The 24,198-nt window shown below is 32.2% G+C and overlaps 2 protein-coding genes across 2 annotated transcripts in view; one reads left to right on the top strand and one right to left on the bottom strand.

Moving 5' to 3' along the window:
• LOC145329002 (uncharacterized) overlaps nucleotides 1–17,328 on the top strand; it is a 33,839-nt gene extending 16,511 nt beyond the window's left edge. The window contains exons 7-16 of the mRNA XM_080172998.1: nucleotides 3,256–3,321; nucleotides 5,219–5,301; nucleotides 9,645–9,762; nucleotides 10,265–10,368; nucleotides 11,284–11,359; nucleotides 12,208–12,330; nucleotides 13,790–13,890; nucleotides 15,841–15,924; nucleotides 16,514–16,640; nucleotides 17,148–17,328. Coding sequence (XP_080029124.1) covers nucleotides 3,256–3,321; nucleotides 5,219–5,301; nucleotides 9,645–9,762; nucleotides 10,265–10,368; nucleotides 11,284–11,359; nucleotides 12,208–12,330; nucleotides 13,790–13,890; nucleotides 15,841–15,924; nucleotides 16,514–16,640; nucleotides 17,148–17,204 — 939 coding nt within the window. The 3' untranslated portion in view covers nucleotides 17,205–17,328. The remainder of the gene's footprint in view (nucleotides 1–3,255; nucleotides 3,322–5,218; nucleotides 5,302–9,644; nucleotides 9,763–10,264; nucleotides 10,369–11,283; nucleotides 11,360–12,207; nucleotides 12,331–13,789; nucleotides 13,891–15,840; nucleotides 15,925–16,513; nucleotides 16,641–17,147) is intronic.
• Nucleotides 17,329–18,955: 1,627 nt separating this feature from the next.
• LOC145329001 (potassium voltage-gated channel protein Shab-like) overlaps nucleotides 18,956–24,198 on the bottom strand; it is a 29,842-nt gene continuing 24,599 nt past the window's right edge. The window contains exons 18-24 of the mRNA XM_080172997.1: nucleotides 24,131–24,193; nucleotides 23,467–23,574; nucleotides 23,095–23,191; nucleotides 22,185–22,299; nucleotides 21,670–21,756; nucleotides 21,441–21,510; nucleotides 18,956–20,951 (exon numbers count right to left, since the gene is read on the bottom strand). Coding sequence (XP_080029123.1) covers nucleotides 20,877–20,951; nucleotides 21,441–21,510; nucleotides 21,670–21,756; nucleotides 22,185–22,299; nucleotides 23,095–23,191; nucleotides 23,467–23,574; nucleotides 24,131–24,193 — 615 coding nt within the window. The 3' untranslated portion in view covers nucleotides 18,956–20,876. The remainder of the gene's footprint in view (nucleotides 20,952–21,440; nucleotides 21,511–21,669; nucleotides 21,757–22,184; nucleotides 22,300–23,094; nucleotides 23,192–23,466; nucleotides 23,575–24,130; nucleotides 24,194–24,198) is intronic.

Raw genomic sequence — 24,198 nt, 5'->3', positions numbered from 1 at the left:
TAAAAATAAGTAATTCATACAACAACAAAAAATCATTTCAAATGAAAGTGAGTCATTTGAAAAAACGTTCTAGGATAGGTTCAGAAAGTGTTGGGAAAGTCCCACTGGGCTAAAGAGCCCCTCTTAGAATGAACTTGTAAGAATAGTTCTTATTAAAACGAATGGTTGTTATAGGTTCATTAAAATTAATAGTAGTTATTATGTGGTAGGGGTGAAGCAGTTCAACCCTACTGAGCGAGTCCGGTCAAATATAAAGTACTACAAGTAGTTACAGTTTGAATGTTTTATTTGAACTGATTATGCACAACAAATTAAAGGCTTTATATACAAACAGATTACAATATAGGGTCGGCGGGTGATAACTTTGACCGCGTTCTCTGGCGGTCAAACAATAGAAGAATAGGTGGGCTTAAGAATGTGATGGTTAGGGGATTAACCACCTGGGTGTTATCGGCAGCCCCGGAGCATAGCGTGCTCTAGGAAGTGACAGTCTGTCTGTCCGACTACCACAATTAAAAGGCGGTTTCCTTTATAGACTACACCCCACTTATTTTGACAAAATAAAATTAAGGTGTGTGGAAGTTTTTGTATGTTACTTTAGGTAAGGTTAGGTTATATTGGGTACAAGGTAGTTTCGAAGGGTTTAACTTAAAGAAAAAGGGTCTACTCCCCCCATAAACTATTATTTTTTTTAACCCTTAATGGTCGGGGGGGGGGGGGGCGTTGAACGCCCCCCCATCCGGTTTTTTCTATCTCATTTTCTCTGTGTGAAAGATAAAGAGCCCAAACTGCTTGACTTTTTAAGTGTGGGTATGAGACATAACTAAGAGTTAAAAATTTTTGAATATCTCCATCCTGGCGGGCACAGGATGCCAGCAAACCTGGCAGGGTCATCCAGGTAAAGAGCAAAAATATTTTTTTGACTTAAACAAAGCATTTTATCTTACCAAAATACTAAAATATCCTCTAGTAGTACATCCTCATATTAAATACAGGTGTTCAAGTCAATTTTAGGTTCCAGGTATGATCCTGCAGGTCCTGATCCTCCAGGTCTCCAGAAATCTTTAAAAGGCTCCTGTGGCCGCAATTTTTGACTTGGAGACTTCAAATTTCAAACTTAAGCTTATCTTACGTGTCTACATAATGTATTAAAATTTCATAAAGATCCGCCGCCGTTTTCCCGCCGACCACCGACTGCGGCGGCTGGCAGCTGCCAAGTACAGCTGCGGCCGCTGAAATTATATTTTGATATTTCAAATATAAAATTTACATAAAGATAAACATTTTCTGCAAACAAAATTTTATTCTAGGTTCAAAAATAAAAAAAATTACAGCCGTTTGAAATTTATAAGTAAAAAAGGACCTAAAAACAAAGGTTGTTAAATAAAAGGGTGATTAAGGTGCGGCAAGGGGCCCGACTGTAAGGGGTTAAATAAAGGTTGGGGTTCTAGGCCTCTTTCAAGAAAGGACCGATTTCATTGATAAGGGTTTTTCTTCTATCCGACTCCTATGTGTAAAATTTTTATTTGATAGCTATTTGAAAGAAATAATTTTAATTGAATATTTTTTATTATTAAAACGATTTTCATAAATGAAAAAGTCAATTTCTGTCAGCTTGACAGATGTTAGATAAACAATAATTGATTTTTATTACAATTTATTATTACAATTATAAGATAAAAGAATTTTGTGGCTACTTACGTCAATCAGGTTTACAATAGAGATAGATAATAGACACGTAATTGTTCGTTTCATTAAATAGAATATAATTAATTAACTATTGCAATACATTTGATTATTAAATATATATAATAAATAATTTTTAAAATTACATAACAACATGGAGACATTAAGCCTTGAAAAATGCCGTAAATTTACCCCTTCAAATTAATTTATTTTTAATTTTATTTAAAGTTAGAATTACAAAAAATATTTGCAAATCATTTTATTTTGTTGCAATAAAATGGTTTTTAAGTTGACAAATAATCCTTTTTTAATCATGGACAATGATTTCTTTACAGAGCTTGATAGCCTTATTTTATTCTTAAGTTATTCCATAGTTTTGGATAATATATGGAGTCAAATGTTATTATTTGAAGGATATTCAGCTTATTTTAACTGACTTTAATTTTCTTTATTTCTTATTAATTTTTTGCGTTTTTGGTACACAATCAAATATTGAGCAATCCAATATTGAGCCATAAGTAACCAGTGGTCTAGGGGGTTAAGACAATGGCAAATACATTGATGTAGATCCTCAATGATAATACACAAATTTACCCCTTCTGTAGATAAAAATTAGTGGTTGAAACGTTTAAACACTCAACTTAAAAAAGCAAACAATCCAAATTCATTAAAGTCCCTAAAGTTGTTATGCCAACGAGTAAGAAAACGTGATTATAAAACTTTTGGGACTAGTGTTATAAACAGCCTTTGTCCCCTCTCTTTATGATAAGTATCACTCTATAGGTGTAAATCTATAATTTCTAGCAAATCAATTATTTTTTTTGTGTAACATGAAAATTAATAAAAACATGTTAATGAAAAAATCCTAAACATTCATGTAATAATTTGGCAATTTATTTCAGACGAGGTTTTAGGAATCATTAATTAAATTTTTTTGACAAAATATTTCTATGAAGATTATCAAAAAAAAAAAAATATTAGAAAACATATCATAACATAAAATATATTTCAATGTTATTTAACTTAATTAATATGGTGACACTAATGTACTAATGATATACTTTTAACCTCTAAGCGCCAGACAGTTAATAATCTTTAAACAGTGTTTGCTCTAAGAATCAATATCATTTTGGTCGAGCGGTTGGCGAGATCTTAAAAATATAAATACATAGTTTAGATTTTAATATTGATATATTTTTTCTGTTCTATAAAAACGTTAAAAAATTATATATGCTTCATTTTTTATCATAGGCCTATTAAAATCTAAAATATAAAGAAATAATTCTATTTCGAGTGTCCCTTCCAAACCGAATGATTTCCAGTGGATTAGAACCAGTTCTCAGTCATCCCGAAAAATTATGCATAGCATTGTATTATATACGGTTTTCTACGAACATAAAAATGGACAATCATAAGATTAACCTAGATTTAACCCAGTGCCTTCGGCATCTCGGGGCTTAAAAACTAGTTTTAATCCTATAATTGTACATTTTTATATCCGCGGAATTACGATGCGATACTTACTTACGTATCCGCGGTCAAGAGATTTGATATTTCATTGTATTTTAGGAGGAGGCAACTTATGTGGAGGGGTACGAAGAAGGAGATAGTACTGTGTATTATGCAAGTGGAAAGGTATAACTCACTTTTTGGAATGTCATTTACTCGGCTGCTATTGAAGATAGATTGCTGATTTTTTTTGTGTGTGAAGATAGATATTTCTAATAAGCATTTTGTGTCCGTCAGTCAGTCGGTCATTCAACAAACAGATCTATAGTACAGATGTATATACAGAAAACTACCTCCCTTCCTTTTTCAAAGACCACTTTCGTCTGCTTCTAAGTTATTTTCTGCTACTTGGCTGTGTTAATATAAGCGACACCATTGGTTGATTTTCAATAACCAAATGGAAAGGTTGTACAAGGTGGTTGCGATTGGGAGATACAGTTATTTAACCCTTTCTCCCTCTGGTGTTTTACTCTAATATTTAACAAAAAAAAAAAATTGTTTTATTATGAAGGTGTCTTGATTTTTTATCGTATACTCTTATGTCCTACTTTCTTTTCCTGTATTTTTTTATGACCAGTGAAAACTTGGTATATAATTCCCTTTGCACATTTGTTAATCCATAAATTTTTGTGCTTTGCTTCTTTTGGATGTTTGTTATAATTATAATGTTTTAAATGCAGTTTGACTTTAATAATGCACTTGATATATATTATCTTTTAAAAATTTTCTATTGGGAATTAATTGGAATACAACCATTAAATTAATGTCGCTTCCAATTATGATTAACACAATAATAGGAATGGCAGAACGAGTTTTATATACTTTTGGATCTATATTATTGTTAGTCAATTATCCCATCAATTTCTGAGATAACACCAAACTGATATTCTTCCCACTCTTAACTAATTTTAGTAGTTTTTCATTTTTTACACTGAGGCATATCAATCCAACTGTTTTAGTGACCTTTTAACCTAATTTTTAGTAGCGAAGCTACTCTATAATTCACTTTGTCCGTCCGTCCGTCCGTCAGTCAGTCAGTCCGTAACGCTATGGGGGAAATGGGATTTACTCAGCTCCTATAAAAGATAGAATGCTGAAATTTTTTGACAACATTCCCATTATTAAGGAGCACAATTGACTATAAAACATCATTTGCGGTCGGACCGATTTTTAGCAGGTTTTAGGCTATTTTTATATTTTTCACATTTTTCTCCATATCTTCAGTGTTTATGGTCCGATTTTCAAAATTTTTTCAGTTACAGATATCAAAATTAAATTTCCTGTCGTTTAAAGAAACAATCATGAATGCCAGACTGCCTTTTTAGCAGGTTTTAGGCTATTTTTTTTATATTTTTAACATTTTTCTCCATATCTTCAGTGTTTATAGTCCGATTTTCAAAAATTTTTCAGTTATAGATATCAAAATTAAATTTCCCGTCTTTTAAAGAAGACAACCATGACGGCCAGACTGCCTTTTCAGCAGGTTTTAGGCTGTTTTTTTTTATATTTTTAACATTTTTCTCCATATCTTCAGTGTTTATAGTCCGATTTTCAAAAAATTTTCAGTTGTAGATATCAAAATTAAATTTCCCGTATTTAAAGGAAATAACCATGACGGCTAGACTGCCTTTTTGGCAGGTTTTAGGCTATTTATAAATATATTTAACACTTTTTTCCATATCTTCAGTGTATATGGTCCGATTTTCCAAATTTTTAAAGTTTTTAAGGATTTAAAAATTAAATTTTTTGTCGTTTTAAGAAAACAACCATGGCGGCCAGACTACCTTTATCAGGTTTTTTATGGGATATCAGTATCAAAATAATTTTTCCCATTGTTATGAGCATCTTTAATATAATTTACTTTGACCATCTTCATCATACAAAATAAAACAAGGTTTCATATTTATTTTATCCAATAAATCTATTCTTGATTTTAGTAAAAACCTTTTAAATCTACCTGTACGTATTCCCATCTACGATTTTTTGTGCTTCGCTACTTATGGATGTTGTCATCCTTGTTTAGGTTGAGAAGAGGGTGTATGAGAAGGGGGAGTTGAACGGCCCCGCCATAATTTCCTGGCAAAACGGAGATACTTTTGAGTTCAGGTAGAATAATTATTTTTTTATAACAAGGATATTTATATCCATGTGTAGTTCAGCATTATACTATTTTAAAAGTATGTAAATAACAGAGATGGTCGGTAAAGCTCCGAGACACAATTAGTAAGGGTAGGCTAAGAAGTTTATAGTGTCTCCAAAAGAATTGGACAAGCTGATTGACGTAATATTCTCTTCTTATATGAGGTCAATCTGGATATATCGACCAACCGTTTCGAAATTTGTCCACCATTTTAAGCCACTCTAAGCTGTAAGCAAAGTAGGGGAAATGCAAAGACCAAAAATAGGACCAACTAATCAGGACTTTTAGATAATGGCCTTGCTAGCAAAGTCTTTAAAAAAATAAACCTGGCTGTTGTTGTTTAGTTACAAGACTTGAACAAAATTAAATATTTTATATGATTAAAGAAGTAAAGCTTTCTGTCTATAGCTCAGAATTTCGATAACTACTAAACCAATGGAGATTGAAGATTCGTATAGATCCCTGGATGGTTTTCGGCTATTTAATTATATCTTAATTAATTTTAGACTTTTCTTACTCGAATACATAGCTTTAAGATGCTAGGGGCGCAGCCGTTAGTATTATATAAGTGAATAAAATATAGGAGAAATATATAAGTTTAGAATTAATATAAATTGTTTCCTATTGTTCCAAAAATTAAGTTTATATCAGAAAAAGGTTGGTAATTTACTTAAAAGTGGAGCTACCAATATGGAAAAGTTGGTATTACACTAGCGGCTACGCCCATAGGTGCATCTATGGGTAATTGAGCTTGGGGGGATGGGGGTTAGTCAATCCTCACACTTTAAATTTTAGTTCTAAAAAAAAAATAAAAAATATGGGTATTATCCTCTTAGAAATTTTTTTTTCAATATATCGCAAGATATATAGGAGCTTCGCTCTAAATATGGCAACAAAAATATCAGCAACTGAACCTTCTAGTAACTTTGTGTTGAACTGACCTATAGACCGAATAGACTTTGTTTTTAAACATTATTTTTTAACCGTATATTATTTTAAAAATTGTAAAGAAAAGTTTATAATTGTTAGTGCTTAAAATTTTCTATTATATTTTACTTACTAAGTATATTTGCGATAACTTTTATTTAATAGATTCTTCCAATTTTTAACATTTACAAAACGGCCTGTTTTATTGCTTCAAGATCCATATCAGATCTATATAGGAAATAAATGTCTATAAATGAGCTCAAGTCTTCCAAGGGATGAATGTTTATAACTCATAGTGCTCCAATAATCCATAATAAACTCTCATTGCCTAGAACGATAAGACTCAATATTTTACTTTAAAAAGAATAAATTCATTTTTTTTATTTCATGTTGCTGTTTACATAATATTGAAGTATTTAATTACTATTCTTAAAACAGAAAATTCAAATTCATAATATAGTAAATTTAAGAAAATTTAGTTTTAAAATAAATTGATTCTAGCGCCAATTTATGTGTTCAGATTTACAAACAAAAATTAAAAACATTTTAACCCTTTCATGACGGTTATATAAAAAAATATATATTGGAAAAAAAATTCCATAATTCAAATTGCATTTTTGAACAGGGAGTAAGGGAGGGGACAATGGGCAATTAATTCAATATAAGAGTTATCAAAGAAAGGGCATGACATCCAGTTTAATCCAATAAATTTGTAGGAAATTATAAAGGGATTGTTAATTGAATAATAGATTTCCATAGCGTCATGCAAAGTGAAATCACAACTTGTTTTTGATGAAATATATTGAGGTTTTTTGGTGTGATTTTTATATTAAAAGATTATTGGACCAGGCCAGCTGCTAGCAAGAATATGACTGCCCCTTTTTATTCTGTTTATTTCCCTTGCCCCTTGCCCCCACCTCCCTTCTCCCTTCTCCCCGTCTGCTACATTCCAAACTAATTCAACGAGTGTTTATTTCCCTTGCCCCCACTTCCCTTATCCCTTCTCCCCGTCTGCAATATTCAAAACATACATAACGAGTAGCGGCATTTCATGCGCAAGTTCCCAAACTCAGTCAGAAACTGCTAAATTCTTGCACAGTCCCTTTAAGCCAGTCCCCAAAGTCTGAGACTCCTAAAAATTGAATATTCGATCCATTGTCCCCTCCCTTACTCCCTGATTTTTGAAAGAATGAAAAAAGGATTGTTATAAATACGTATCTGAAGATTAAATAAAGAAATCAAAAGAAAAATGGAAGAAAAAGCAATGTGAGAGAGATTTAAAAAAAAACAAGAAAACGCTAAGGCAGAATGTTATTACGTTCATAGTATCAAAGGCTTTTATTATAAAATAAATAACTAAAATCAGCCGGACAGAAATTCTAACGTAAGTACTTGAAGTAATCTTTATATGCAAGTTAAGTTTCAGACAAAAAAAACTTTATATATTATTAGCGTTTGCCCCTTTATTATCTACGGACTAGAAAAAAAGCTTTAACCCATCCCAAGACTTAAATCTAAAAATTAAATAGCCTAAAACCATCACCACCCAATTAGTTAAGTAGATTAGATATTAAGAATGAGACATTGAAATCAAATTGATAATATATTTACAAATAAAAATATTTTTATTAGTTATTTATTGTTGTATGTTGTAAATCATACAAAAATTGAATAGAAGCTAAGATAATAAAGTCTCTAGACTACAGAATGACCGGCAAATTGAGATGTAGAGTAGGTGCTCATCGCCCTGTAAAATTTTACCCGGGAAAAAATCATCTTTCTATTAATCAAATGACCATCAGAGCATTACGGATAGACTGACAGACCAGGTAAATTATATAATGGATGCTTATTTGTAAAGGAGAACCATATCGATTCTGCGTTTATAGAGATCTTTAAATACAGACAGACACACACACAAACAGCGAGATCCTGTTACTTTATTTTATGGACTAGAGGCTAGACTTCTATCTTCAATAAAAGAAAAGACACATTTCCCTACATAAATTGATGTCATATGGAGGGTTACATACAGACTAACCGACTAAATAAGGTAGAGAGTAGATATTCATTTCTCAGGAAAATCTTCTCTAGAAAAAATCTATCGTCTATCTAATTTAGCATTTGATAAATAAAATTTTTACATTTTTAATTAAATGCCTTGCAGGGTATTTCCGACAGGCTGGCGGAATAAGTAAATCACATATTGGATGCTCAAAGGTATAGAGTATATTCTCAAAAATTAAAGCCGTCTATCTTTAATAGCAGATGAAGAATTATGTTTTACACTCAGACGGACATTTATAATAATAGAGGTGCTTCGCGTTAAAAAATATATTTAATGATAATTAAGCAAGGACAGCCAAAGTAAGGTTTAGGGTGCTTTCCCATATCGAGTACATATCAAGCATTGAAAATACACTTCCATATTTTATAAATATATTGTAAATTAGAAGGGATAGGTTTTTCCCATAAGCCTAACTCTTGCAGGGGGCCCTAACCCACCGAGGTTACACTTGATGTGCCTTTACTCTTGATAGGATTAATTATAGAATATATAGAATTTCTAAGAAATTTTAAAGCTTAACAAAGATGACATCATTTATAAGTTCTTAGTAAAGCTAAAAAACATGGAAAGGTTTACAATAGAATTTATACAATATCTTTGATAGTAGATGCATATCAAAGCATTCCAACAGACGGACGGACAAAGTAAGTTTTATACTGGATGATCATCAGCATGGGGATGTTTTTTTAATTTCCAGCCATTTATCTTTAATAACTGAAGAGAAATTCACGTTAACTCCTTTACGGTTTCTTACAGACAGACAGACATTTCAATTAGAGTACAAAGAAACATATGATAACATCCATAAACTTTGTGAAGTTAATAAAAATCTAATAAGATAGAAAATGTGGTTAAAACATTAGATGTCAATAGAAATATATACAGTAAACTTTAAACATACATCTCTAAAACCATAAAAATCGAATTACTAAAACTTTAGCACAATGGACGGACTGACTGACAAAGTTAATTGAATATATGATGCTTTTTAGTCAGCGAAATCCTCACAGACAAATTTGCTTTCTATTCTTATTTTTAAGTAAAACATAATTCTAATTGTGTACCAGACAGACATACAAAGTTCATGTAAGATTTTCCGCTAAAATATTTTTTAGTAGAGACGCTACTATTTATATATTATGATTATGTAGCTTTAAAGTGTCTAAAAAAATCAGCCATGTGAAGTCATAAAAATAAGAGATGAGAGGCAAGTGGGAAAGAAAACCTCTAAAAAGAGATCCCTCATTTTACAATTACATGGCTGATTTTTTTAAACACTTTGTAGAACTTCCATTATTATCTTCTCTGTTTTAGTTATGTTGGAGGTAAAATGGAGGGCATTGGAGTGTTCCACTCCCATACTGGTATCACTGAACAAAGGAGTTATATTGATGGCATTTGTCACGGGCCTGCAACTTTACACACGCCACAGGTTCATATAATACAATAGGCACAATCAATTTCAATTTTATTATGAAATGCACTGCAAACTTTAAACAAAATTAAACATAGCACTAATATTATATTACATAACTAGCGGTACGCCCCCAAGAGGCCTCTAGTGGCACTTGAGAGTGAGCACCATCCCTTCCCCCCAACCTTTAGTTATAAAAAGAAAGAGTAAATAAAGATTTTTTTTTTTTGGGGGGGGGGTAGGTCATTTCTTTCTAGTAAAGAGAAGCTATATTGTAAAACAGAGCCATAACGGTTCAACGGTTAGCAAGATCCTTCGGTACAGACAGACACACAGATAGATACATTACATCCTGTTACTTTAGTATACAGTCATAGATATACCTTTTACATATAGTATGTGGTAATTGTACATATAAGGAGGGTAAACTACATGCCACTATCCCTTTATTACATTGTGCACTTGATGATGACTCCCTCCCCCCTCCCTCTCCACTTTCAATTGTAATATATTATTTTAGGGAGATTGTGAGGAGCGTATGTATGAGGAGGGTAAACTACATGGCACAGCCACATTTACATCACACACTGGAGATAAGGAAGAAAGATGCTACGTTTCTGGAAGGTAATAGTTTTTATTGCATAGTATTATATACAGCTTTCCACGGATATTAAAACTACATGGCACAGCCACATTTACATCACACACTGAAGATAAGGAAGAAAGATGCTATGTTTCTGGAAGGTAATAGTTCTTATGGCATAGTATTATATACAGCTTTCCACGGATATTAAAACTACATAGCACAGCAACCCTTACATCACACACTGGAGATAAGGAGGAAAGATGCTATGTTTCTGGAAGGTAATAGTTCTTATTGCATAGTATTATATACACCTTTCCACGGATATTAAAACTACATAGCATAGCTACCTTTACATCACACACTGGAGATAAGGAAGAAAGATGCTTTGTTTCTGGAAGGTAATAGTTCTTATTGCATAGTATTACAGACAGCTTTCCACAGATATTAAAACTACATAGCATAGCTACCTTTACATCACACGCTGGAGATAAGGAAGAAAGATGCTTTGTTTCTGGAAGGTAATAGTTCTTATTGCATAGTATTACAGACAGCTTTCCACGGATATTAAAACTACATACCACAGCAACCTTTACATCACACACTGGAGATAAGGAAGAGAGATGGTATGTTTCTGGAAGGTTCAAATGTTTACTTTTTACTAGCGGCTGTTACTCACTTTAAGTGGTGGTTGGTTGAATTTGACAAGCCCCCATTTTTTCAAAAAGTAAAATGGAAATAAAATATTTTTTTTGTGGGGGAGAGGAGGGGAGGGCTGGAAATATTTCTTTAGAAATGTCGTGGTATCCTTTCCTAAAATATTTATAATCCTTCCCAGGGCCTATGAGAAGGAGAACCGTGTCGGTTTAGCGGTTAGTGAGATCATTCAGTACAAACAGGCACAAACACAGACAGATAGAGAACTTGTATACTTTTATATAAGGATATTATTTTAGGTTGGATGGAAGTGCCAAGTACTATTATAAATCTGGAGCTGTTGAAACCAGGATCTATGAAAATGGTGTCCTACAGGTTAAATAACTTTCGGAAAAAAATCATCTTTCTTTTTTCATTTTTATTACATCTTATGGACAGGGCACATTTTATTGAAGGGATACTCTATTGCAAACTAATAGGTCTTTTTGTTGGTACATATTAAATAGTTAAGCTTTATCAACAAGGATGACAACATCCATAAAAGCGAAGCTTTAAATCAGAATGATAAACGAACAATGCCTAACTTTTGTAGAGTTTTAGAACTTAAGCAGCATTAATATGTCAGTCAAAACAATTGTATAGATACACTAAAAGGACGGACTTTCATTGTAAGGATTTGATTATATAGATAATTTGCGTGTAATATTGTATTTTGTTTTTCTTGGAATAATTATTCAAAATCACAGACTATTAGGATAATTATATTTGGGCATAGTCTCTTTCGTGGCAACGGCCCTTTAAAAAGCGATTCGTCGTATTTTGAAAATGGCTTTGGATATGTTATTTTAGGTTGGGTTAGGGTTAGATCCCCCCGTAGGGGCTAGAAATAGGAGAAAAGCTACTGTGAAAATACGGTTGCCACGAAAGGGACTATACCCTTATATTTTTTAAGAACTTGTTGTCAATGAAGTTAAAAATCAGAATAGCAAACATTGTATTTCGAAAAGCTGGCTATAATATAGATGCTGTGAGTATTGGTTTAAAAAATATGACGTAACAAAAACAATTAGCCAATGAGAGGCCGTTATTGACCAATGGCGGCATGCGTAGTGGACTCTCATTGGCTAATTTTTTTTGTTACGTCATATTTTTTAAACCAATACTCACAGCATCTATAATATAATTTGAAAAATATATATTAATTAATAAATATTATCATTAAGGGTGCGGCAGTGAAACAGAATACAAACGGTGAGGTTGAGGAAAGAAATTATTCTAATGGCAAGCTGAATGGAAAGGCTACGGTTATCTATCCTGATTCCAGCAAAGAAATGAGGACTTATAAGGTGGGTGATAATATAAACTACCAGGATGTTTGTCCGTTAATCTGTCTAGAATTACCCCGGGAGGGAGGGGGAATTGGACTGTAAATTATAACGTTATAAAAAGTTTTAAAAGCATACTCTTTCATTTGTTGGCTAAAACTTTTGGTAGTTGAATAAAATCTGTATTGGTTGGTTAACACTTGCAATCACTAATTTAGATCCAGAAAAGTCGTAATTTTGTTTATCATAATTGTGGGCTACTTAAATTTTTGGAACTTTAATACAGAGATGCTTGAATTATAACATGGTACTCTGTTGTACTAGGAATCATTATTCCAAGAGTCAGATAAATATGAGATCATATAAAAATTTTAGTAAAAAAGTTACAAACCAATATTTTCAAATAGACCTACGGACTTTCTTTTATCTATTCAAGAGTTGTTACGCTTTCAAAATTATACTGAACTGTCACAGGAATCATCATGGAAATTCAATTCAGCGTTTTTTCGGTTTTACCTAATTATGTATTGTTTTTTTAAAGCGAAGCTTTTCTATAATAAAGGTAGGTCCGTGCGTACGTCCGTCCGTCCGTCCGAGATAGATAGCTTTTTTTCGTTACTTTAGGCATGTTAGAATTGTCCTATCGATTTCAAACTTTGCATGATGATTCCTGTAGTAGTTAGGTTCGATTTAGAAAGTTTAGCAACTCTATATGCATTACCAGAATGTCCGTACGTTCATTTTAAACATGTTGATTTTTCTACTTTTTTAACAACAAATTTTTATGTGATCTAATTATCCGTTTGATCTGATTTTTGGAATATTGATTCCTGGGACAACAAAGAACAATATTTTAAGCGAAGCAACTCTATAATCAAGTCCTAAAAATGTAAGTATGTTCATAAACATTATCCCGTATCAAGCAGTTTTTCAACAAATTTACTTACAATTTTGCTTCGACTCTTATACTTTTATATTCTGATTATTCAGTTCATACACTATACAAGTGTTAATATCCGTTTGTCCTACCGTTTCAGTACTTCGCTTTTATGGTTGTTGTCATACTTGTTTTCAAATAGATATCCCAATGTTCTAATTGTATAATTAACTGTCTCATGTGTATAAATTGTATTATCCACATCAAACACTTTGTAGATGTCAAACTGTAACAAATTATGAATAATCTTAAGAAATAGTAAGATTCTCAAAGCTAATAAAATAAAGTATTGATGCTCAATGTGTAAAATATACAATAGGACAACATAGTAGGAACAGTCCGACCAAATTATTGAGTTTTAAATTTCTTATATATTTGGTCAATTTTTTATCTACATGATTATGCAGAATAAAGCTTCAGTTGGGGAAATTCTACCTGCAACATTTTAATGCTAGCAATATACAATAGGTTAGATAAACAAAGAACTTTTATTTGAAACTATCTAGGGTAATTCATCTATTATACTTGTATTCAATTTTCAAGGACAACAAATTAACGGGCCCTGCAACACTATTCGCCGCCAGTGGAGAGAGAATTGAGTTTGAGTATCTGAATGGAGTAGTGCATGGACTTGCTAAAATCAAGTAAGTCAAATAGGTGCTTTCTCTCAAAGTTCCTAGACAGCACAGTACACCCATCCCGTTATTTTTTTTTATGAATTGAAAATATAGACGGGAGATTCTGGGAGACATTATCTGCGGGGTCCTAATCTTGCAGGGCTACCCTGTACCTAATACGACCTAACCCAACCTGATCTAAGGTTAAACAAAAACTAAAACCCTCCCCCCCCCCTTCTTATTTTCAATATATTGCAAATAATGGGGGGTTAGGATGTGTTCGACTAGGGAATTTCAGGGAAACTTCCGTTAAACTGTTTATGATTAATCTTGGGTCATGAGAAGCTTATATCTTTGTGAACAGGGTAAAAAATCCGTATAATTTTTATTTTTATGTAAAACTTTTGTATTATAATTTGAAATCATATATGTCTCTTTCTTAGGAAAACATTAAATAGAATTTAATATAAAGCATGTCTAGCTGGTAAGCGGCCTAATATCGCCTTTTTCTCTGGAAAGCCACCTTTTGGTTTTAGTTAGTTTTTAGTTTAAGGAGCCAGCAACCCCCCCCCCCCACTCCCATATCCCTAAAAAAAGCAATTAATAAAATAAAGCTCTATCGTCTATGTTCCAACTATCCTTCCTAATATAAAACAGAATCTTATAATCTAAGTTTTTGCTGATTTACTTAATTTCTTAATATCAATTAGGTATATGTATGACAGAAAAATGTGTTACATAAAGAAATATGTACTATTTGTTACTTTTATTTTGGTTCTAATAAAGAATTACCATATGCATATGAAAAGCCAATTAATTATGGAAATGTCTTCCTAGTAGAGAGTTTGTCCATTGAAGAAGTTTTATATTTGCCAAAAGAGCAACAAAATTTTTTTTGGTATTTAAGTTATTTCTTAAGGGTGTCGAAAGAGGAGTTTAAACATGATTTGATTTTAAATCTATGAATATAGAATCATAGATATTAAGCTATAAAAATTGAAAAGGATTTTAATGTTTATAATAGATTTGAAATCTGCATAAAATTTTAAGGAATTTTTATAAAATTCGTTTTTTGTATAATTCTTTATCTATAAGCGCAAATACAAATTAAGTTAAATCATTTTGACATCTGTGATTGGTGGATTGAAAACTATCTGCGCCCTGATTGGAGAAGCTTAAGTGACGTACATCATTCAACCAATTAGAGCGCAGGTAGTTTCCAATCCACCTATCCTATTGGTCAAAATTTATAAACTTGAATTGGAATTGAGCTTTTAAATAATGAATTATATAAAAAACGAATTTTATAAAAAATCCTTAAAATTTTATGCAGATTTCAAATCTATCATATTTATTAAAATTCTTTCCAATTTTTATAGCTTAATAGATATATAACCAGAAAACAACCTGGATCCTCTGTTGAAGACCTTCTCGTCTTCTAACAAATTGCTTCCTGCTCTTTTGTATCGACTGGGATGTGCTAATATTCCCGTCGCTATTGGTTGATTTTTAAAAACCCAATTGAAAGTCGACACAGGGTCTTCGGGGGTTGTAACATACAGTTATTTAACCCATTTTCTATCTATTCTTTTGCTCTAATTTGGAAACTTATTCTCCAAAGTTTTATATGCTAAGAAAAAAACAGATTTTTAGCCTTTATGGGTGAACAATGCACATATCAATAATCAAGACAAAAAACTACTGATTGTTTTTCTAATTCAATGAACAAAAGTATAAACTTATCTTGTGTATATACTCAACCAGGAAGGAAGGGGACAATGGGCTGTTTATTGAACTAGTCCACAAAGTTTCATAATAACATTTTCTTATTCGTTGGCTTGACATCTTTGGGGAGTTTTATTGATCTTGAATGGTTGAGTTATTAAGTTAGGTTATTTTATCAGCCATTGTCTTATCCCTTTAGATCCCTTGGTTGTCAAAGTAAAAAAATCCTTTAACAAGAATGTTATTTTTCAGAGGAGGTGGAGACATTGAGGAGTGTAATTACATGGATGGAGTTAAACACGGCAAAGCTATCTACCACTGGAAGGCTGGGCATAAGTAAGTTTAGCATTTTTAGTTCTGCTACTTCGTTGGGAAGCAGCTCACAGAGCCTATAAAAGATGACGCCATACAAATGACCAATGATAGGCCGGTATTCATTTTAATTGACCAATGGTAAAATATATTTGGTTTATCATTGGTCATTTGTTTTGTATGGTGTCATTTTGTTATAGGCGGTGTAAGCTGCTTCTTCGTTAGGGTTAGATTCTTTTTTTCGATTTAAAGTGATCATCTATAGAAGTCCACTATAGGTTAAGTTAAGTTACAACCAACCCTATGATTGCCCTATCTTTGTTTGGAAGTCCTAACTGTCTATGGTAATGAGTTGCGCGCGCCTGTTTTTGGGACAAGACTTTTAACCTTATTTCCCTACTAGTGTGTCTGCGTATATTTTTAAGGTCTCTAGTATGACGCTGTGTGTGTCAGACTCGAACGCGACATATCACCTATAAAAACATACAGAAAGAATCCTGTTACTTTATTATAATGCTTACTATTTTTAAGCTACGCAATAAGTATTGACATAATATCCATCCACCCATTCTAAACTAGATGCTCATTGACTTATTATTGACTTCTTTTTTAGAGAAGAATTTGTATACGATCATGGAGTGAAGACCGGCCCTGCTACTCTGGTGGGCGCCAGCGGGGCTAAGCGTGTGGGTCAACTCAAGAATGGAAAATGGCATGGCGAGGCTACCTACACGGCACAAGTAATATTTTTTGGGCTTTGCGTAGCCATGCGTGTGCTGCCAGTGTAGAATCCCGTTCGGATGTTAGTAAATTTATTAGTGGGATGGGGGAGGGTTTTTTGTTCACCTTGAAGGTACCTTTCCCAAAAAAAAGGTTTAAACCTTTAGCTTAGCTGTTAATGATATCCATATTGGTTAAGCAGCTAGCAAAATCTTTTGCTACAGATATACTCACAGACAGAAAGTAAAACATTCCATTACCTTTAAATATGGAACCATTGGCTACGCCTCAAGAGTCCTCGATTGTCCCTTGAAGGAGGATGGGAATTTTATTTGTAGGGTCAATTTTTCTTGGGAAGGTGGTGGCAATCTCTTACAAAATAGTTATAAACTGTCTTGGGACCTATGAGAAACTACACCGTTAAGACGAATTTTATCGGTTCAGCGGTTAACGAGATCCTTCACTATAGACAAACAGTCACAGATCCTGTTACTTTTATTTAAAGAATATCATATATCTTTTTATAGGATGGCGAAGTAAGATCCGAACAATGGCAAAATGGAAAGAGAATTGGTGGAGATTAAGAAGATTCAACAGAACACAAAAGTCGTCTTTCGCAAATTTTTTTATGAAAAATCTGCAGTTAAATATAGTTTTATGAAGAAAAAAATAAGGGGAGATTCGTCATTCGAGTGAATGAGTGATTTTTATTGAAAAACGCAACCTTTTTTTCTTTAGCTTACTCTTTTCGGATTGTCAAATTTATGCTAATAGAAAAAAATAATCCTATCAAATTTGTATTTTCTTTGGGTGACATATCTCACCACCTGCTAAATTCATATTAAAAATCTGCTTTGATCATTATAAAAAAGTATATATTTTTTTGTGAAAAAATTTAACATTCTAACCTAACTTGCCACAATGCACGTTAATATGTAGTGCAATAACAAAACAAAACTGGAAAACCTCAAAATAGAGAAAAATAGAGAAAAAATAATAATAAAAATCTGTTAATTACTTTGGAGCTTCTTAACCGGTCAAAAACTTCTGGATTATTCTAAATTACTAATTTTAAAAAGATATTACTAAAAAAATATTTTAAGTTTATTATTTGACTGAAAAATCTAACCTTAAAATTATGTAAATATTGTAATTAAAAAAGTTATTTGGCGACATTTTAAAAGTCCAAAAAGGCTTTTTAACTGCCCTGCGCAAAAATCATGATATTATAGAATTGTTAAATTAACATATGACTTGACTAGTATTTTATGTGTTTTTAGTTTACTTAGTTTTTATATGTTAATAGTCTAACCTATGTAAAAAATAAATATATATAAACTTAAATTTGTTTGTCAATACAATAGATCTATAGTATAGACTAGCGGCTACGCCCCTAGAGGCCTCTAATGGCACTTTAAATGTTTTTGTTTGTTAAAGTTAATTTTTTATGTACGATACCACCTTATTTGACGTTGAAGTCTCCCATAAATTTTTAAAAATTTCGATTTTTTTGTCATTTCTCTTGGGAGGGTGGTGGTACCCTCCCCCAAAATAGTTATAAACCTTCCGGGGACTTATGAGAGGCTACCCTGTAAAGGAGAACCAGATCGGTTCAGCGGTTAGCGAGATCCTTCGGTACAGACACACAGATACACACACAGACATCCTGTTACTTTAGTATAAGGATGTATATACAGACATCTACCTTCATTCATTTTTCAAAGACCTCTTTCGTCTGCTTCTAAATAATTTTCTGCTACTTAGCTGTGTTAATATAAGCGATACCATTGCATTGGTTGATTTTCAATGATCCAATAGGAAGGTTGCACAAGACGATTGCGATGGGGAGATATAGTTATTTAACCCTTTCTCTCTCTAGTGTTTTACTCTAATGTCCATACTGAAGCGCGGCTGCCGAGCCCTGCTTAAAAGTAAAAGCGTTGCTACCTTTTTCTTGGCAATGTTCGTTCGTCTGTCTGATTTGAGGAGATTTACTTTATGGATGTTGTCATCCTTGTTTGTGGGACATTTTATCCTTATACATACAAAAGTAACAGGATCTTTGACTGTCTGTCTAAATTACCTCGCTAACCACTAAACCGATATGGTTCTTCTTTACAATGTAGCTTCTCATTGGTCCTGGAAATATTATATTTATTTTGTGGATGGTGCCACCACCCTCTCCCAAGAGAAATCGTCCCTAGAAAATACAAAATTCCAAGTGATGTTAGGCGGCCCCACTGAATTACTTACTGGACATCGTTCAAGGGCCTGTAGTGGTTTTAGGGGCGTAGTCGCTTGTGATAAATTAACCGTATAATAAAAACTTTTAAAATAAGAATTACAATATATTTATTACTTTAATAATAATAATAATACTGTTTCAAATCACAACTCAAATATAAGCATTCAATAATAATGTGCCTATACTTCTAAGGTTAATGAAATATTCATGATAATTATGGGGATCTAAAACTCGTTTTTTTCAAATTTTCAATGAATTAGGTTTTACTTACTAAAACGGCCAATGGCGAAAATATCGCTCATTTTATCTAGTCATGTGATTTCTAGGTATATTTTTTCAACTTGCTTTGCAGACGTTAGAATTCTTTTTTTTAAAATAAAAAGCTTTAACACTTGTTAGAAAACTAAATAGTTAACAATTTTGCCTATTTGTCATTTTATATGCATAATTTAACACTTTTTAGAAAACTAAATATTTCAAACTATATTCATTCTAAAAATAATCATTTTAACAATTAAAATTGTAACTCATGTATTCAATTTTAATGGTTGAAATAGGTTAAAAAAGGCTTGCATTTTTTAACTAGTTCCTTATAGCTTTATTTAGGGTATGGGGTAATCATTTCATAACAATTTTCAAACACATTAAGTTAAAATGTTTTTTTTTTTCTCAATCAAAATGATTACCCTGAAACCTTAACATTGTGCTCCATTCAACTGTTCTAACTTTTGAATGTTTTATGTTAAATCCATTTATAACTATCAGTCATAATTTGGCTTTTTATGTTGTTTTTAACTGGTATTAAATTACGTTTTAAGATATTTAAAAAAACACTTCTGAAAGATAGTTATAAAAGGCATTAAGTCTTAACAAACTAAATTTTAAAATTGAGCAAAAATTTGGGCCTTTTTTATCAAATATTATTTTGGGAAGTAGTTTCGTTTTAAGTTTTTAGGGGACTGGTAACCCCCACCCCCCTACCCTCTACCTCTCCACTCTAATACTTCAATTTACCAATGAAATGGAGAATAATTTCAATTTCCTATGTGACTTCTACAATAAGAACCACCGCCCCCACCCCCCCCCCCAAAAAAAAACAAAAGTATATTTTCCCAAAATAACTTTGATTAAAAATTGCCAAGTGAATATAAAAAAGGATTATCTTAACTTTAACTTGAACAAGTTGAGCATTTAGTTCAGATGCATATTTTTAGGTTTTAGTTTAGTTTGGTTTTCTGGTTCCTTGTTTTAAAAGGGATAAAAACAGCAATCCTTGAAAAAAATCCAATATGACAAATCTTTTTAATTGTCATAGTTTTTTCTCTCACAGAATTCTTGTTTGTCCCTTTCATTTATTGATAATACATTTTTATTTTAAAAACTTATTACAATTGGATTTTTTGTCAAGAATGAAAAAATCTTAATACTGAAGTCAAGAATATTCAATAGATTTTTAAAACAAATATGTATATCATTATATTAATCAAAATGTTAAAATGATTGTCAACTGCCTCAAAACTCTTTTATAAAATTCAAAATAATTCAAATTAATTACATAACTCTAATTAAAATTTAACCTTTTATATTGCTGTATTAAAAACGGTTTTTGAGCTCATAGCACCAAAATCTCTCATACAATATATTTTTCTTCACTTTTGAAGAAAAATAAATCTAAATTGTGAAAAAATGCTTAAAATTGCATAGCATTAATTTTCATTTTATTTAATAGAATATATTTTGGTCTTTTTAGCTTTTTTCACATTTTTCTTCATATAAATTCATTACATTATTCAGATATTCTATTCTAAATATGATTAAAATAATCTAAAGTATTCAAAAAAAAACTTGGTTGAACTGTATACAAATAACCAGAAAGAAAATTACAAATCAATATATCACAAAATTAATTCAGAAAAAATCTTCAGAAGAAATTGAAAATTACAGAATGAAAGTATTTTTTAATAATGATGTGTTGTGTAAAAATGATAATTGTTTCTAAAAAAAGATTAAATTATTGTTGTTTTTTCTTTGCTGCAGCTGATTTAGTCCCGTTGTTCTGCGAGATTTGATTTCTTGAACTCCATTCCTAGCATAAAACAAAATATTATTTGTAAAAATAAAATACATCAAAAAAACAGGATTAATATGTGTGCATGTCTGTCTGACCGAAGGATCTTGCTAACCGATGGACTTATATGGTTCTCCCTTAGAATGTAGCCTCTCATGGGTCCTGGAAAGGTTTATATCTAGTACCACAACTCTGCCAAGATAATTACGCCTCATGAAAATGTCGAACCCTGAACACAGTAATAGTGTCTGACTGATTATGACGTAACAACACAAGCCAATGAGAGGCCGTTATTGACCAATGGTAAAATTTATAGTGGCCTCTCATTGGCTAATTTTTTTTGTTACGTCATAATCAGTCAGACACTATTACTGTGTTCGTCGAACCCTTTCATTGATAGATATAGAGCATAGATTGCTAAGGAGATGGAGACAGACAGAAATAGATAGTTAGATAAAAAATAATTTGATAAATTAAAATAGAAAGACGACATTTATAAGTATCTACCTGATTGCTAGCAGAAATAGGGGAGCCAGGAAGTGTTGGGTTTCTAGATTCACCCCCCAACAAAGCATCCCTGAAATGAAAAATATATTTAAAAGGTTGCATTATAAAATTTACACTTAAAGAAACCAAATTAATCCAGCTATCTCTGCTATACTATCTATCTTTTTGTTTGTTTGTTAAAGTTAGATAAAATTGCTATACGATTTATCCTATCTATCTATCTATGTACCTGGATCTCTCAATATAAGCCAATCTATCTTTCTCTTCAGCAATTTTAGCCGCCTGTAGTTTCTTCTTTCGTTTCTCTGCTTTGTCCCTAAAAACATACAAATTTGAGAACCAATTTCTATAAAAAAGACCTTAAAAAGAGTTACTTTAATGATACAATAGTGACAAATTAAGTCCTGTTGCAGTCGTAAATATTTGTATCCCAAAATTTACTTAGTGCTTCTCTCAAAGTGCCTTACGAGTACAGAACCACTTGACTACAAATATTTGGGGTCTGGGTTGTGTTTTACTACTCAATGCAGGTGGCCCTAGCCATGCGGGGCCTATACCTGTGTTGCCCTAACCTACAGTGCTACCCTGTACCGCAAATAACCTAACCTAAAATGACTTAAAGTAAAACACAAAAAAAGGAAAAAACACAAACCCACCCTCACTCTTATTTTCATTTTATTTAAAAGTAGGGTTGTGTTTTCTGAGATCGACTAGGCAGTTTGAGGGAAACCACGCGCAATTTACCTTAGTCCCTGGTCTTTGTGGAACTTTTCAAAATTTCCCGCAATAATGGGAATGGGAAGTGATAGTACGAGTACACCAGAGATAGCGCAGAATGTACCAACCAACTTTCCCAAACCTGAAAATAAATAACAGATTATAGAAATATGCTAATAAACAAAGAGTTTACAGATATATTTGAGAAAAAAAAGAATAAAATGAAAGTCTTTAATTTACATATCAGGAAATCTTCTAGCCAAATTTTTTAGGCTAACGAATAGGATAACAAGTTTAAGGTGTATTAGGGGGAGAGAGCCCTTGTCAAGGGGATGTATCTACCCATCTATCTATACCTGTAACAGGAAAGATATCTCTTTACCGACAGTATCTATCTTATCTATGCCTGTATAATAGGAAATATATCTCCATAGCTATCTATCTATACTTGTAACAGGAAAGATATCTCCATATCCGACAGTATCTATCTATCTATACCTGTAACAAGGAAATATATCTCCATAGATGTCAGTATCTACCTATACCTGTAACAGGAAATATATCTCCATAGATGTCAGTACCTATCTATACCTGTAACAGGAAAGATATCTCCATATATGTCAGTATCTAGCTATACCTGTAACAGGAAATATATCTCCATAGATGTCAGTATCTATCTATACATGTAACAGGAAATATATCCCCATAGATGTCAGTATCTATCTATACCTGTAACAGGAAATATATCTCCATAGATGTCAGTATCTATCTATACCTGTAACAGGAAAGATATCTCCATATCCGACAGTATCTATCTATCTATACCTGTAACAGGAAATATATCTCCATATCCGACAGTATCTATCTATCTATATAATTATACCTGTAACTGGAAAGATATCTCCATATCCGACAGTATATATCTATCTATCTATACCTGTAACAGGAAATATATCTCCATATCCTACAGTAGTCATAGTAACCACAACCCAGTAGAAAGCTGTTGGAATTGACGTAAAGCCAGAATCCTCATCCTATATGAAGAACAATAATAGTATTGATTAGCTACGCTGAAATGCCGTGGGAGCCCTGTGGGAGCCCTAACCTTACGGGGCCTATACTAGCTATGTCCTAACCCTCCAAGGATGGCTTATACACAATTCAACCTAACCTAACCTTTAGTAATAAACCAAGAAGACGAAACACTTCTAGCCCTCCTTTCATTTTAAGATTATTGCGAAATAAGATTGAGATAAATTATTGTCTAAACCCACTAAAAAAAGTATTAAAAAGTTTACTAACTACTAACCTTTTCAATGAAATATGCCAAACTGCTGAAAATAAGCCCACTGATACAGATTAAGAATATGAGCAGACCAAGTTCCTTGTAACTGTTCTTCAGCGTGTAGGCGATAGCCTGGAAATATAAATACAATCAAAGTATAGAACAATAGAAGATAGATCTATTACATCACATTGTTCTTATGTTTTTCCTTAGCTCGATAAAAAATGTTAGGGGTTAAATATAAAATATGTAGTTATAAATGAATGGTTTAGACACTTCTAAATAGGGACCAACCAATCAAAATTTCAAAACAATTTTTTAATCCAACGAATAAGACAATGTGGTTATAAAACTTTAAAATGAAAATTTACAGTCTCATCTAACCCAAGGTAATTTATATTTCATAAAGCAGTTTAAATTCTATAGTTTACTAGAATAGTTATTTATTGCGCTGTATTGTAGACAACTTTCCGTGGATATTAAAATGAATGATAATAAGATCAAAATCAGTTTTGTTAGACCCGAGGGACGGAAGACCCTGGCTGATTTTATGATTTTATTTTAATATTCGTGGAGAATTATCTGTAATACAATTCGATCCATGATTTTTCAGTATTTCTGAGAACCGTTCCTAATCTAGCGGATAATTATCGGTTTCGAAGCTATACCTGAAATAAAAATTATTTACCTGTAGACCAGGAGAATGTCTGGCCAGCTTTAGAACTCTGGCAAGTTTGAAAATACGGAACACCTTAA

The sequence above is a fragment of the Acartia tonsa genome, chromosome 9 (assembly GCF_053477335.1).
Source record: "Acartia tonsa isolate MP-2025a chromosome 9, ASM5347733v1, whole genome shotgun sequence".
NCBI classification, from domain to species: domain Eukaryota; kingdom Metazoa; phylum Arthropoda; class Copepoda; order Calanoida; family Acartiidae; genus Acartia; species Acartia tonsa.
This window is presented reverse-complemented; position numbering and strand designations above follow the sequence as displayed.